The following is a 16,822-nucleotide window of genomic DNA, read 5'->3' as shown; positions in this document are numbered from 1 at the left end:
TTGTCATCAACACTTCAGAGATGACATGCTTGCCCATGGTCCTACCCCAAAGCTGTAATTGGACAGTTTTTGTTTTTCATTTTGGCATGGGTGATTTGTCTCCTTTCTCAGAGAAGAAAAAGCTCCCCTGCACCTCCCCATGCAAACTAATCACAGTACTTTGCATTTATCATTTGCAGGTTTATACTGCTCTCAGCAGGGTGCAGAAATATGCCTCTTTGTTTTCTGTGTTGTGCTATGATTTTAATGTGGTATGGCGAATTCATTCCACAGTGAAAACTAACAAATGATTAATTTATGACTATAACTATAAAAAAAAAAAATCATTTAATCAATGACACAGTAAACATATACATGAAACCTTCCATAGCTACCAATTACACAGCCTGCACAAAAACTGTATGTGCAGGATGTGCTGGTGATGTTGTCATAGGACTCACATGAATCAAAAATATTGAGTGTTCAATTGAGACTAGACAAAAGACTTAAAGAAATATGTAGGTAGCTCTACAACAACAACAACAACAAAAGGATTTGGAAGAAGAAAAACAAGGTCCAGGTCGAAAAAACGCTGTTGCACTTCAGTTTTGCTTTATCACTGACAAACAAGGACTACAGAGAATATCAGATATGAACATACGTCTTTAAGATATCATCCTGCTACAGCTCTGTTAAAGGCTTCATTAAAATACCTGATTGATCAACAGGACCCTTGAGATGTGAGCTGCAGCTAAGGACACAGTCTCTGTATCTCTTGCCGAGATCAGAGCCACTCCACACCAGCCGAGATAATTAGCCAATTAATGGGATCTGGCATGTGAGTTGGTTATCTGCCCCCTGACCCAGCTGAGACACCAAGATTAACATCTCATCTGAGGGCACCTATGACTGAAAACATCAATATGATAATGGAGAGGCTGACATCTACACAAATGCACACAAAGGCGACAAACACCACAGACTACTTTGTAAGGATCTACACAGTAAGGAAAAGCATTTTGTATGTGTGTGTGTGTGTTGTGTGTGAGAGAGAATGTTGTGTATTAGTATGTTTTCCAAGTGTTCAGGTGATCTCAATTGAGGCAGACAAAGACCACATTTGATTTATTTTTCATGGATTAAGCATGAGGAACCTTATCTGTTTATTCCACTTTTGGACAGGGATCAGGGGACAGCTGAGCTCTCAGTAGTTGAAATTGCTGACCACTGGCATCCTAATTATCATTTCAATCTGAGGCTTCAATGTTTTGAGGACATCATGAAAATGTTTAATAGGGTATCAGCCACTTAGGGACTGAGTGTGTTAGCTTCTGGGGAGAGAAAAGTTGGGGGAAACTAGAAAGGAGCACATCTGTGTCATACAGTACATCAGGGTAAGTAACCTTTTCACTGGTCAGCAGCCAGCAAAATCTCCACGCACAAACACAAATGGGCGTGACCAACAATTGTCTCACAATTTTAGTGACCACAGGAGGCAGAGGCAACAGAGTGTAGAAGCAGGCCAGCACTGCTGACGTTTCAACAGAACTCAAGTGGACAACATTGTTCGTCATCTTTTTACTCACAGGATGTATATGTCAGTTTGCAGTAGACAACAAGTGAAGAGGTCACAACCGAGAAATGTTTTCTTCAATTTAAGAGAGGTCTGTGTGCAACTCTGCCAAGTAAAGCCACAAAGATTTCCTTGCATTTATGATGAGATGTGATTTTAGCAAATTTTAACACATGCCAAATGTGTACCAGAATTGTCCTATGCCACCTAATCAGTATAAACACAGCCTAAGCTGTGTCTCTCCTCCCACGTTGGTGGATACATGTTCATTTGGTTCCAGGAAAGTACCAAACAGGCAAATCCAGAAAAAAACAATAGATGCCTGGTCTTTTCTATGGATTTGCTGAAAACAAGACAAATATTGAAAAATGTCAGTCATATCCTTCAATATTCCACTGGTGGAAAATAACTATGTCTGTCGCTGTCCAGTACTATGGTAATTATTTTTTCCCAATTATTTATTCCACTACATTTAAGAAGGAAATATTGTACTTTTTATCTATTTACATTTATTTGACAGCTTTAGTTATTTCTATTTCAGATAAAGATTTCATATACAAAATGTATAATAGCTAATCAAAGGTGATGCATTGTTACAGATTAAATTACTCATCCAGACATGGATTTGTCTGGATCTCCTCTTCAGGAGTGACTGAGAATGTCTGAGCAGCATACAGGTAGTAAATTTAGACACTACAGTTGTAAAGTATTATTGTACATTGGTAGATGTAATGGTTTATTCATTACTGGTTATCAGAAATGTAATTATAGGATATAATTTACATTAAATCCTCCTCAATGCACCATTCTGGGAAAACAGGAACAGATATCCTATTCACAAAGTCCGTCTCATAAAGGAGTATTCCTTTGTTTAAGGTCAAGTCAGAAGGTGCCAGGTTAAAGGGGGAGGTTAGCAAAAGCAAAAAACCTTCAATCCTACATGTGTGAACATTAATCAGTAACCTGATTATAACCAACAGAGCTCAAATGATACATTAAATCAAATCAGTGCATACAATGGTTGGCAGCTGCAGCTACTGGCAAATGTTAAGGTGAAATGTTTTCTTGCATGCTACTCAATACATGAGTTGACCTAATGAATCAATCAGTACCCTCAATGTCAACATGACAACTTTGACCATTCCTTTTGTTTTCATTGGCTCTCACACATGACATATGTTTTAATGATGATTGGATTCCATTGTTCCAGTGGGCTCTGTCAGTGCCACACCTATGACAGTAGGTCAACGATTTTTGTTTTCGTTTTGATATTACTACTGTTTGTTAAGAGTTCTGTGAAACTAATGACAACCTGACCTGGCCTGGACACTGTTGCACACACTTCATTACTATTCATCGTCACACAGTTAAACATCCATTCATCTGTGACAGTATTATTGCATCACAACAGCATCACAACATCCACTTCTGAGCAGTGAGAAAGAGTGAAAAAGTCATTAATCTGAGAGATATTTAAACATGAAATCCAGCAGCTCCTGCATGTCGTCTTGACTGATGGAGCAGCCATGCTCTCTCACCAACAGTCTAACTTTACTGTATAGGTCAGTGAGCACAAATATGCACTGACACAGCCTGAATGCCAGGGCACTCTGTTGCCAGACACACATGAAGTTAACAGCTAAACTCTGAGGTCAAGTAGATAAGGGCGTAGTCCGTTACAGACCAGCAGGGCAGACAACTCAGTACAAATGTGTTTAATGTAATCTTTGGCTGCATCCCCCACAGCTTCTCTCCTCAGTTCTGTGTTGCCACTGGGTTCAGGGCAAGGAGAATGAGCATTTTAATCCGATTGGCTGCCATTCTGCTGAGTCATTGAGGCCAGCTTTGACCAGAGTCCCTGACAGAGGTCAGGTATTGGTTATACAGCAACTTTGTCAAGTGGCTCAGTTTCTGCTGAGTGAGGTTGCTTGAGAAAATTTCCAATGCTGTAACCAGTATACAATATTACAATATTAGATGACAATGAAATACATTTGAACGTTTGCAAGTGCAGTGGTTACAGTGTAAAATACTGTGTTGTCTCCTGATCTGTGACTGGCCAGGTATGGAATAAGAATATGGGCCCAGATATATGACCTACATGATCACTTTCTTGAAAGATTAGGTCAACTATTACAGATTTTTTCCAGCATTATTTTACAAAATTAAGAATGAAATAAAATGTAAATAAGAATGTACCAAACTGCCCTTAATAGACATCATTCCCATGTGACTGATAAGAGCAATCATCCAAAGGCCCACATGGGCCCTTTGGGTATCCATTCATTCATGTCCTCTCTAAAATTGAAGACTTTAAGTGCTGTCATTTTCACTCAATCATTCAATAAAGACACAGGTGACGTGAAAATTGTGAATACTTTTTTTATTTTCTTTAAACTGCATCAACTTCAAAGGGTAAACTGTGTGCACTCTATTTTGTTTTCACAAGTTCAAAATTAGTTATGTGTTCTTATTTTTTTAAATACATCTTTTTCCTTTTTAAAACCATTTAAACACAATTGCTCAGTACTGGATTCTAGCAGTCTATCAGTAATCCAAGGTGTACAATGATCATCAGCAGTCTTCCTCCCTTTCGGTGTGTGTGCACTATATAGTTGCTCTAACCAGTATTATCATTATTCTTCTTTCATGTGAAGTAAAAATATCTTCCTTTTTTTTTTTTTTTAAATATGATTCCTTTACATGATAAAAATAGTTTATTTTTTCTTAACAACATTATGTCACCTCTCTCTTGGAGAACAGAGTAATAATTTGTGTGAATCTGCTCCATGGAGAATGGATGCATCCTGCACTCATGAGTGTGTGTGTGTCTGTCTGTGTGTATTTGGGTGGGTGTCAGCTTTGTCTAGTGTTTAGGAAAGCCTCCTGAAATACTGGCTTGGAGTCCCACCTCTGCTGTGAATGACACTCCCTATGGTGCATTTTTCTGTTGATAAAAATCATTACAAAATTTGATTCTTTTCGTACAAAAACACTTTTTTTTATAGAAATTGCATTTGCACAAGTAAATGTAGGGCTTTGCTGCCAAAGAAAGAAAATAAAGCCACAGGAGTACAAAATGAAAGTGGAGACTTAATACTGAGCAAATGTGTATACCCATACGGAGTTGTGGTGTATTTAGTAGTGAAAATCCAGTCCATACAGATATAAATAAGGAGTTTCATAAATAAAACAATAAATACTTCGAATAAATAGAGTTTGAGTGTTGTGTGATTGCTGTGAATTTAGACTTGGTGAGCTGTGCCCGCACCATTATAATGTTCCTCCTCATTGATATTAAGAGTGTATACCTCCACAGAATCCTCTTTAAGTGACTATTGGCTGATACATGGACATCAACAGCTCACTACATTGCCCCTACTCCTGCATTGGCTGCTTATATTTTACCATATAATCTTAAATCTTAACCCCGCACCCCACCCTACATTGACGACAAAGTATTAATACTCTGAAACACAAATTAATAATATCACTTATTGCCTGATGGATGATATATAGTTTATCCATTTCTGATGTCGATCAATATCAATCAATATCATATGTGACTAAGCAATGCCTCTCTGTACATTTTGGGAGCTGCCAAGGTTGTCATCGTCTTTAGGGCTTTGGGTTTAATTTTGTTAAGAGCCCCTGTGGTCATTCTGTCAACTTTTGAAAATAAACAATCCTATACAAATCTTTCTCCCGTTTCCCTCAGTTGACTCATAATTTCTGAGATGCTCTTGTGGCTGCTCAACGAGGCTCTTTTGAACTGTGCGGTGAAAGACTGGCTGAGTAGCAGCTGAGGTCCAATTCTTATTTTTTCTTTCTTTTCTTTTTTCATTGACCATTTCTGTCCCAATTTAGATTTATCTCTCTCTCTCTCTTTGACTCCTGGGTTTTGAAAATCCTGGCACCTGTAGTTTACCACCGTTCCAAAGGTGGTAAGAGTAATGAGGTAACTCACTGAAATTCTACCCAGGTTCAAGTTATTTCCACAGGAAATATTGTTGAAACTCTTATTCCTAGCTAATTATGAAGAAACAAGTGTGTCATTTCATTAATATACAACCCAAGCACCTCTGCTCAACCTTTGAAATAACCCAACTGTGAACCATTACAACCCATTGCCCCACCTTACCAAGTACTCCCACCCTTTTCCCCAGTGTCTCTGCACAACTCCTTACTGCAGGAGAGAGGGTGAGAAAGTGATTGAGATTCCCATTTCAGGCCATGGTCTCTTTCCCTGGCAGTCTGCGGTCATTGAAAGTGTGCATGTTGATGACCTCCTCTGTTTTCACCATGACAGGCGGCTGGGGCTTGTGTTTGAGCCGGCGCTGGCACTTGAGGGAAACCCGCAGCTCGTCCACCATGGCGCTGCAGAAGGATCTCTGCAGAGGGAAATAGAAAAACAAGAACAAAATGGGTTTCAGACTGCTTCCCCTGTCCAAACGTTATGGGCAAGAGAACAAGCCTGTTCTCCCTGTGGGTAGCCTCATTTTGTAGCCTCCTCCAATCACCACCCACCACCTCAGTGCAGAGCTGCCACAGGAGAAAATGGTGAAATATGTAGTGTAACAGGCTGGGAGTGGAGGAAATGCTGGATGGGAACAGAGGAAGAAGTAGGGTTGAGGATGGTGCAGGTCCATAGGCTGTGTAGTAGAGTGTAAAGGTGTGGAATTATTAATCTTAGCGTCTGAATACATCAGTGGTGGATTTGGGGTTGTTGCCTCTCATGCAGGGCTTTTTATGTATACAGTGTGTGATACATTGCAGGATAATCTATGTTCAGCACACATCCACACTTGTATACTCTCAAAGTGTAAAAAGTGAAATAAATTGTAGTACTGAGTGTGTTACACATGTTGGGGTTTAGATTCTACATCAGTTAGTAATTGTCATTGTTTCCTGTAGTGTCTTCCTACGGTGTCAGAAAAATGACTCTGACTTATTTATTTCTCAACCCTATCTCCAGACAAAATACCAGTATGGGACATTTCTGCAAAACTGATTATTTTCAATGACATTTTAGCCACATTAGTCGAATGACTCTAGTGTTGGTCTGACAGTTGGGTTGCAGACTGAAATATCTCAACAATTACTGGACAGATTGCCATGAAATTTTGCACAGACATTAATGATCCCCAGAGGATGAGCCTTTTGAGTTTGACTTTTCATCCTGCACCACTTACAGGTCAGGGTTTTCACTTATCCAGTGAAATATCTCAAGAACTAGTTGATAATTTATCATGGAATTTGGTATATACAATCACCAAGTACTTCATTAGCACCTGCACACCCACTTGCTTATTCATGAATCAGCTAATCATGTGGGAACACTGCAATGCATAAAATCATGAGATGCAGGTCAGGAGCTTCAGTTAATGTTCACATCAAACATCAGTACAGGGAAAAAATGTGAACTCAGTGACTTTGACAGTGGTGGGATTGTTGGGCCCAAATGAATATTTGTTTGAATATTTCTGCTGATCTGGTTGGATTTTCACACACAATAGTCTCTTGAGTTTACTCAGAATAATGCCAAAAAAAAAAAAAAAACTAACAAACAAAAAGATCCAGGGAGTGACACTAGTGTGTACAAAAACATCTCATTGATGAGTGAGTTCAGAGGAGAATGGCCAGACTAGATGGCGCTGACAGAAACTATGGTAATCAAAATAATCACTCTTTACAACTGTACTTAGCAGACAAGCATCGTAGAATGCACAGCACTTTGAACCTTGAGGTGGATGAGCCACAACAACATTAAACCACACTGGGTTCCACCCCTGCACTGAACAGATAAAAACTGGAAAAACTAGTCTGATAAATCTTGATTGCTTCTGAGGCACACAGATGGTAGGGTCAGAATTTGGCTTCAACAGCATTATTCCATGAGCAAATGTACCTTGTGCCAACAATCCAGTGGTGGTGTAATGGTGTGTGCAATGTTCTTTGGCATACTTTTCATCCAGTCCAATTATTTGAATGGCACAGCCTATTTGAGTATTGTTGCTGACCATTAAAATCCCAGTTTAGCCACAATCTTATAATGGCTACTTCCAGCATGACAATGCACTACATCACAGAGCAAAAGTAACCTCAAATTGAACATGATGATGAGTTCAATTTAATAGCATCCCCAGTGATAGTATCTGAATCCAATACATCACCTTTGGAATGTATTAGATTCGCATGAATGTGCATCTTACAAATCTAAAGAAATTATGGGACAGATTTTTTAGTCCTCCATATTTTGTTGTATGACCAAATAAACTCCAAACTAAACCAAACTGCAAAGCACTTCCTGTCAGCCTCAGCTTTCTCCTTCATGCTGACTTGCAAATGTTAGCATGCTAAACTAAGGTGGTGAACACTAAACCTAGTTGAAGTTATGATAGAGCAAACAATAATGCAAGTCCTGTGATGGGACACAAATTCTAGACTCATAAGGGCACAATACTACTGCTCACTCACTCACTGCACTTGCAGTCCATTGTCAATGTAATTCCTAATGATAGTGGGCCAATCTTCTAGTACATACAGTATATGGCTAATGATGGTATTCTTTCTTCCACTGACTGTGGTGGCCAACAATGTTCCTCTCTCTTTTGCATTGTGTGACAGTGCTGTCTTTGAAATACTGTAACACCATGTGACACCAAGTAGTGTAGTGTGAGCATGAATGCTTTTCCACAGAAAAAAGAAAATTATGAAAAAATTTGTCATAGTGTAACTGGTGATACTCTTTACAATGCTTGGACTATAGCAATGTTTTTGGATGCTCTGGATCCAGTACTTTTATTTCATTTCAAAGTCCTATTACAATCAACTGTCAAGAGACTCAGGGCTTGTTGAGTTTTGAAAGGTTTGTCACTGTGGTATGATAATGTTGTTGGAAGCACAGGTAGGTTGATTTGAAATGACAGAAAAAGAAACTTGCAGCAAATGACAGCCTGGTCAGCAGGACAACATAATTTTTCTATGCCTTCCAAAACAAACAAACAAACAAAAATATGTTGAAAAATAAATCTGTTTTATGATATGACAACAAAAAGATGACTTGTGGTTTGGGTTAAAATTATTACTTTGTTAGGTTAGAGGAGCTTAGTTGTCATGGTTATAGTAATAACCACATGGTTTAGGTTATGGAATGATAAACAAAATGTAATTTTGATCTATTCATCCTGACTTCCTCTTTCACGGTGACGTCAAGTGTTTCCGTTGTATAACGTCACCTGACTTTCTTCTTTGCACTTATAATTACCATGGCTGCTGAAGGGCTTTGTCATTTGAGCTTAAGGGTATGTCATTTTGGGGTACTCACTAAAATGGCTGATGCTGTTGTTTTTCATGAGACCATAGTCTCAAAATCTTTCTGGCAAAACATCCAGAAGTCCTGACATCAGTAAAATCACACAGATTCATATTGACAGTGCTAGAACCCCTGTTTCATGAAAAGCAGAGGGTCTAATGTTGTGCAGTATTAATTTTTCTGGATAACTTGCCGACTTGCTGCATATACACTTGCTGGTAAACCACTTGGTAAGTTTGGGTTTATCAACTGTATTCCATTCTAGTGGTGAGTATACTGGGGAGAAATCTCCCTGCAGAATGTGATGAATCACTTTGGAAAAATAAGCTAAATCTCCAGTGGGTTGTGTGTGTTCCAGCCCCACCTTGTAGTTCAACTTGATCAGACAGCTGGATTTCCACAGTTTTTCATTTAAATATTCCCTAGTGCAGTTTATCCACACACTGTGATTATCATGTAGCTAAACATCTGGACAGTATGCCAAACAATTTCACTGTATAGAGCCTGAGTGGATATAAATTACATAAATATGTAATGAATGCAAAGATTCATGCATAATTGAATGATTAAACATACCCATGAGCTGTGTAAACCATTAAAAGGAAACTGATCCTCAAAAAGAATCAAACAAACTAAACTCTCTCCGCAAAACCTACAGTAGAATTATGAGAATGAGACACATTTTGGATTTGCAATTGACTATGGATACAAACAGACTCTGGTAACCTTGTTTCCAAAAAATAGTGTTTATTACAAAATGGTTTTGCTAAATTCATTTTTGAAGGATTACTGCCAGGATTACGTTCATTGGAAATTTTGTTTTCAGTCCACTGAATGCTAAGCCCTCAATCTCACAGAAGTCATAGGAAGATGGTGGAACTAGATGCCTTGGATGTACAAATAGCAGGACATCACACACATGGATTTGTGTGTGATTAAGCTTATGCTAAAACAGTCTGGCCACTTTGTTGCTGTCAGTGTTATATTTTACTTTGCTTTTCTAGGTGTCTAGCTTTCGTAAAATCTCTTGTGCTTGCAAATGCAGACTGAAGTGTGGAGCTTCTGCAGTATGGTGCATTTACAGGCCTTGCACTTTAACGTTCTGTGACAATGTTGTCTAATATTCAACATTTTTTCTTCTGAAGTATAGATTATTTTAAGGTATGTTTAAAGCAACAAAATGCTGAGCAACAGCTCTTCAGCCATGAATGGTAATTAATTCTGTTGTGTGCTCAGAGTCCAAGCAGTTAAGTTTTCATGCACAGAGAACAAAGTCAAAGTCAAATCAGTTGCCTAACCAGAGCTCCTATTGTGTAGTCCCAACTCTAGCCATGCTGCTCTGGTCCTGCTTGGTTGCAAGGTGTTCCCTGATCAACTCATGACATCTTACTGTGCTCTGTTCTCAGTACTTTTGTAGCTTCTATCTGAATCTCTGTGGTTTGGAGTAGAAGTTGACCAGTAAAATGCTTTGACTGAGTAATCAGCGCCAATCAGAATCAGCTGACCTTACGTACATAACCGTTTTGCATGGAGGTTCCATTGAGGAAGTTAAGATAATGTCATTGTATGAGATAACTTATATTTAAATGAAAGTTAACCTTATATAAGATAGCTTTATTTATAAATTATAAGCATTATATTGTTCTTGGTTATAGTATGGCATCAATGCATTAGACTGAAGACTACTGCTGCTCTGCCAAAAGCATGCCATCTTTGTTTTGCTAGCAAGCATAGCTGGTAGAATAACTATGGGCCAATGGCCTATTTTGGCCGGGTGGGTCTCATTCCATGTGCTGTTTTCAGTTTATTTTGCCACTCACAAGTTATCTCTTGAATCTGTATATAACACTATCAGTTCTTTGTCCATGATACAATACAGGCAGGGATCAAAATAAACTATCAAGAGTTACTTTACTTACCAATTAGGTGCTCTCTCTTCCAAATAATCCAGCCACCTAACTATCCATTCATGAGATGAAATCACACAATTCAGGATCCTCCTTATCTTGGGAATATGGACGAGCATTAATGTTTTTTTTTTTGGTGGAATTTAACAACATAATGGGACACGCAACAGAAGTAATCCTGGCCTGCCCGAATACATCATATTACAACAATGTAATCCATCAAATCACACTTCATGATTTTCTGTTACCATCAATGTAGTCCATGAAATCACACTTATGATGATATTCTATTACTGATGATTAAATTCAAATTGGCTATTGGCTTTTTCCTACTCTGTATTGTTATTATATCAACCTTTAAAAATCCACTATTAGTCGACCTATAGTTTGCAGTATCGTTTCATTATCGAGTTGTGTCAAATTACTCCTGAGTTGTGTCAAATTATATCATTTGATGTGAACCAAACTTTTCGTGCTTTTGCTACCTGACTTTAAAACCTTTCCACTGGTGAACCAACAGGATGTTTTTATTGTTAAGAAATTATAGGATATGCAATGTATTTTTCACCAATTTAGCAAATTTGAATTTGCAGCGCTATTCTGAAAACAGGTGTAATCAATCACACATGAAACTATTTTGGAATTGGTCAGATCAGTTGTAAATATTGCAGGGAGAATTAATACAAACAGAAACAGCCACAATGAACTGAAAAGGGGCTCAGGCAACATGCTCTTACCTGGCTGATGGTCAGAGGAAATAGTCTGGATCATCAGTGAATTAAGAAGTATGCAAATGAATGATAAGAATCTATACTGTGCACTGTGTGATTCACATAAACATCTACCCCAAAGCACAGGAGTCTCAAACTCAGTCATACAGGACTGTGTGGAAGAAAAGCTTTGTAAAAATACAAACCAGTCAGGCATCTCTATATGCATTTAAACACAGTTTTAGTGAGCACAGTGGGTTTTACAGGCCCATTTGAACATCATCATTTATTGTTGCACACTATATCCTTTCAGACTGCAATCCTGTGTTGTTGTATGCCCAATTAGACTGCTGCTTCCTTACATTCTCTCCTATTTTCTCATAGGCTATGGCATCTAAAAATACTGTGCTAAACAACACCAGCAGGTATAACTGGAGCAGTCCTGGTCCTGGAGATGCTACAAGGGAAAACTATTGGTTCTGTGTCCTGAGCTAATAAGAGTGTATTATGATAAACACTGTTGCAGTTGTTTATGAAATCCATCATGAGCACCGTGGCCCAGTGTGTACTTATTCTTATTATTTTTACAGTACATGCAAGTGGGAAGGAGACATAGCAAATGTGATTTTGTGTGAGGTCTTCTAGTGTGCACTTACTTAAAGACTAGCCCCATCATACGAATATTGCTCTATCACTACTGATAATGCCATTCATAGATAAAGCAAAAGTGGAAAAGCACATAGCATTAATTATCATGTATTTATCCTATACCATGGTCAAATTACAAAAGTGTAAAGTATAATTAATATTTTGGGGGAAACAAAGTGAAAAAGTATTTCAACATCCCACATTGCACTGGAACTATTATACTTTGTTGTATATTCTGATGAATATGTCATTGCAACACAGTGGAGAGGTCATTAATGCCTAAAACTATCCACCTATCAGAAGATTTGTTCATCTTCCATTTTTCACTTATAACCCCTGAAAGTTTGTTTCATGTTGTTATTTAAAGTAGGTGCCATAGTTATGGAATTACATTAAATGTATCATATTAAACTGCTATTTCTGTTGTTTGAGCTGGCATATAATGTATAGTGCTAATACTGCTATATGAAATGTCCAAATAGTCGCACGTTTTTCTTATAGCATGCCTGCTGATTGTCTAAACCACTCTGAAAGGGGCTTTTCAAAGCTATTGATTTTCTCCCCTGTAAAATTAAATGGTATGGCAGTGTTTTCACCACTAACAGCCATATAGCTCCAGGCTTTGGGGAGCACTGGGCTCAGTCTGCTCACACACAGTGCCATCATAGCTGCCTGCTGGTGGCATTTGGATTAATGGTGGCTGCTTGGGGTCAGTGGATTACAGAGTTTTTATGACGCTCAACAATCAGCCGTAGCTGTATTGCCACATGTCACTGTGAGATAGCTCAAAGAAAAGGCCTGCCCACTTTGAGGAGAATATAAAGGTTGTAAATCTGACACCCTGAGAACAGACATCAAAAGGAAAAAGCTGCATTTAGTCTATGCAATTATTTACCCTGACCTGACTGTACAAATGACTGATGGGTAATAAAACTGTTTATCATGAAGATATTTCCAAGGGAATATTATTGGTTTATGGATGTTATAGGTGCAGTAATCCAAAAGCAATCAGGAAAAGATGATATATGGAATGTTGTGCAAACACATGTTAATCCAGAATAGGCTCTTTTTAAAAAGAACATTACTGGTCTTCTCCTCAGTTCACTCTCACAGGTGAGGGACCTTTACATGTTGGACTTGAACTAACAGGTTTTATTTAGCTAGAATGGAGGAGGAAGAAATGTGAAGCTCAGATACAGATGGGATGGGGCATGGCTGCGCTATATTGGTCACTTTATTCTGTGTCTTTGGCCCCAGGTGGGCAGTAAATGATTAGCTGCTTTGAAGGTTTGCCTAATTTGTGGGCTCTTCTGAGCTGCCATCCACATTTGGTGCAGTGCAGTCTGCATTTTGTTGGTGGATGATCTAAGTATTGATTGTTACCCTCATGTTAAAAACCATACCTCTGTACATGTCCACATGAATACACACAATGAATGTAAAAAAGAATTCAACAAGTCCACTCCAAGTTTTTGACAATATCAGACTCAAATAAATAAATAAATAAATACAACTGTATGTGTACTCCATTGAAACCTGTTGTCCATCGTAAATGGTCAGAAACTCTCAGAGAAGTCTAAAGAGGTCAGTATGTATTTAGAAATGAAATTCATGTATATTCAGCTCTTGACAATGTTCTCCTTTATCATGAGAGAATCATCACCACCTGCTTTTTCAGTTTGTTTAATAATGCAAAATTTCAACAGGAATTTCAATAAAGAAATAAAACATCTGGGACGACAGATTTTAAACATTCTATATGAAAAATGTGTATTAGTGCAAAGTCCTTCAAACATGTGCTCATCAACACACAAGTTTGCATTCTGGATAGAAAAATCTCATGTCATGCAAGGTGTGACAAACCATAGACCAAGTTAATGGTACTGTAACTCTAAATTTCTAATGCAACCCATTATATCAAGAAGCATTTCCTTATTGGGTAATTCTGCACTTCATGATTTACAATGTCCAGTGCCAGTGCAGGAGGACATCTGTCCTTCATGTGCTGAGGTGGAAAGTGGGATTGTGGGGGTCAGGGTGGTGGATGGGTATGTAGTACATCTGACATGCAGACAGCCAGAATTTAAAAAATGTTGGAATTGGTTATATAAAAAAGACAGTATTGTCATTGCACATAATCCAGTGTTTAGCAGAATTGTCCAATATTAAAAGTTTGTCTGGTGATAGATACACAGATAGTCTTCTACTAAATTTGAGAAAAAGAAGGCTCTCTCCATTGGAGAACAAGAAATGCAGACCCAGTGCTCCAGTGCGTATGTTGTATGTTATTATTTAAGTAATGTGTATGCTGACATGGAACAGTGCTATAGATTCCAGGAGGCTATTTGACTCCAGCCACTGAGATATAGATAGCTGCTAGATAGAATTAAAACACTCCAATTTGCCATGTAACTCAGACCAACCACCTGAATCCTGACTTGAACACAGACATCTCTACATATGTGTGAGTGTGTGTATCAATATCCATGCATATGTGCATGTGTGAGTGTGCTGTGTTGATAGGATGGGTTCCTCACACACAGCTGGTGGTTCCTGCACCCCGAGAGCCAGGTTAGTCTGCAGCAGCCTCAGCAGCAGGCAGGAAGAGAGGAAAAAGCAGCAGGAGGAGGAGGAGTGGGAGGAGGAGGAGTGGGAGAAGGAAGCGGAGGAGGAGCTGAGGGAGGGATGGGCAGAGGAGGAGAGAAGGGAGCAGGAGGAAGAAGGAGGAAGGGAACAACCATGGTAATCATGGAAATCTGACAGACTGGAATGGAGATGACAAAGAAATGCTCTACTGAAAGTCAATGAGGCATGTGATTCAGTGGGATATTGTGGAGACCAAAATCAGTTTTCTGAAAGATTTCACTTAAATTAGCAAGAGTAATTTTCTGAAGCATATTTTAACACACAGATTTTTTGGGGAAAGATCGAGCACATTGTCTCTTTTGCCTCATCTGTGCTCTTCCTTTGAAACAGGCATTATGAGAGTAGCGATTAATATCTCCATCTACCTAAAACTCACAGACAGTGAATACATTACTGATGTTTTAAGAAATCCTCTTGTTTGACATCGTATAACTGAATAGCATGATAGAGATCTCATACAGGTCCAGGGAATGTTAACAATTGCCTGGCACAAACAACACAAATACACAAAACCTAGCAGAAGGAAACTGCTTAGCTCCTTCAACAGTGAAAAAGTACAAATTACAGCAACTCCAAAACTGTCATCCTAACATGTTGTATCTTTTTTCGTTCAACCCTTTAAAAATAATATGAAACATTATGGTTATTGAGACATTTTAGTTTTAAAATGTAAAACTGTTTCAAGTTTAAGATCTTATTGCGTGCTAGCAGGACAAGACTGACCAATGTTCATGTCACTCCCAGTGAGAATTATCTCAGCAAGCTATTTGGTTATGCTGTCTCTATAGTTTTTAAAGGATAATATGTGATTTCTTTTGGAAGATAAACTTTGCTTTCAGTCAAAATCCACTGTCCACTGAGCAAGCATGAGCAAGCTTGCTAATGTTTTTATTGGATAAATATAGATAGCTTGTAGCCTTGTAATATCTAATTCTTTATTTACTGGTGTATTTAATACACCATCAGCCACAACATTTAAACCATCTGCCTAATATTGTGCATATCATCCTCATGCTGCCAAAACATCTGCCCTGTGATATAAGACATTGGCAGCAGCTATTGTTAAGTCCTGTAAGTTGCAAGGTGGATTGGTCTTTTTCCAGCACATCCCACAGATGCTCAATTGGATTGGACTCTGTCATATTATATATCTTAACCATTCATGAACAATTTTTGAAGCATGGCAGGGCGCATTATCCTGCTGCCATCAGGAATGGTTATTGCCACGAAGAGCTTGCTCAGAGCACTCACTACCTCAGCTCACTACCTTGGCCAGCTCTCCTTGTTCCCACATTGCATTCTGGTTCCATCTTTTCCACGGTTAAATGACACACATGCACCCAGCCATCCACATGATGTAGAAGAAAATATGATTCATCAGATCAGGCCACCTTCCGTTGCTCCATGGTCCATTCCTTATGCTCACATGACCTATAGTAGGCACTTTCGGCAGTGGACAGGGGTCAACACAGACCCTCGGACAGGTCTTTGGCTATACAGCCCTATATGCAGCAAGCTGCTCTGAAAGATTTCTATCATAGCCAGCATTAAGGTTTTCAGCAATTTCTGCTACAGTAGCTCTTCTTTACGTTTACTTAGGTTCATTCTTTGTCCTTCTTTGGGCCACTTTTGAAAGGCATTAACCACTGTATACCAACACCCCACAAGAGCTGCCATTTTGATGCTCTGACCCAGTAATCTAGTCATCACAATTTGGCCCTTGTCAGAGTTGCTGAAATCCTTAGCTTGTCCATTTTTCAACTTGACAACAGGAGCACAAGTATTTAAAATATTTAAAAGATATGCATGTTTTTATTATTTATGGGAGCTAACTAATTACATTTGTTTACAGCCTTTGTACTAAGCTAAGCTACTGGGTGCACAGAAATGAAACTACTACTCTTTTATTATCTGTCTGTGGGTCACAAGTATTTCCCAAAGTTTTGGAGAGCGCCACTAAAATGAACAAATTGTCACATGATAATGTAAATAACTTAAAAATAACACATAAAAACAAAGAAAAAGAAGAAAAGAAGCTTCATAT

General features: G+C 38.6%; 1 protein-coding gene across 3 annotated transcripts in view; it reads right to left on the bottom strand.

The window, feature by feature from the left end:
- Positions 1-3,926: 3,926 nt before the first annotated feature.
- The window catches only part of grik2 (glutamate receptor, ionotropic, kainate 2), a 246,601-nt gene continuing 233,705 nt past the window's right edge, over positions 3,927-16,822 (bottom strand). For all 3 annotated transcript variants that reach the window (XM_051076104.1, XM_051076105.1, XM_018665721.1), the window contains one exon: positions 3,927-5,943. In XM_051076104.1, coding sequence (XP_050932061.1) covers positions 5,779-5,943 — 165 coding nt within the window. In that variant the 3' untranslated portion in view covers positions 3,927-5,778. The remainder of the gene's footprint in view (positions 5,944-16,822) is intronic.

This window comes from Lates calcarifer, linkage group LG15 (assembly GCF_001640805.2).
Source record: "Lates calcarifer isolate ASB-BC8 linkage group LG15, TLL_Latcal_v3, whole genome shotgun sequence".
In the NCBI taxonomy this organism is placed as follows: Eukaryota; Metazoa; Chordata; class Actinopteri; family Centropomidae; genus Lates; species Lates calcarifer.
Note: the sequence above shows the minus strand (reverse complement) of the source record. Positions and strands in the feature narration are given on the sequence as shown.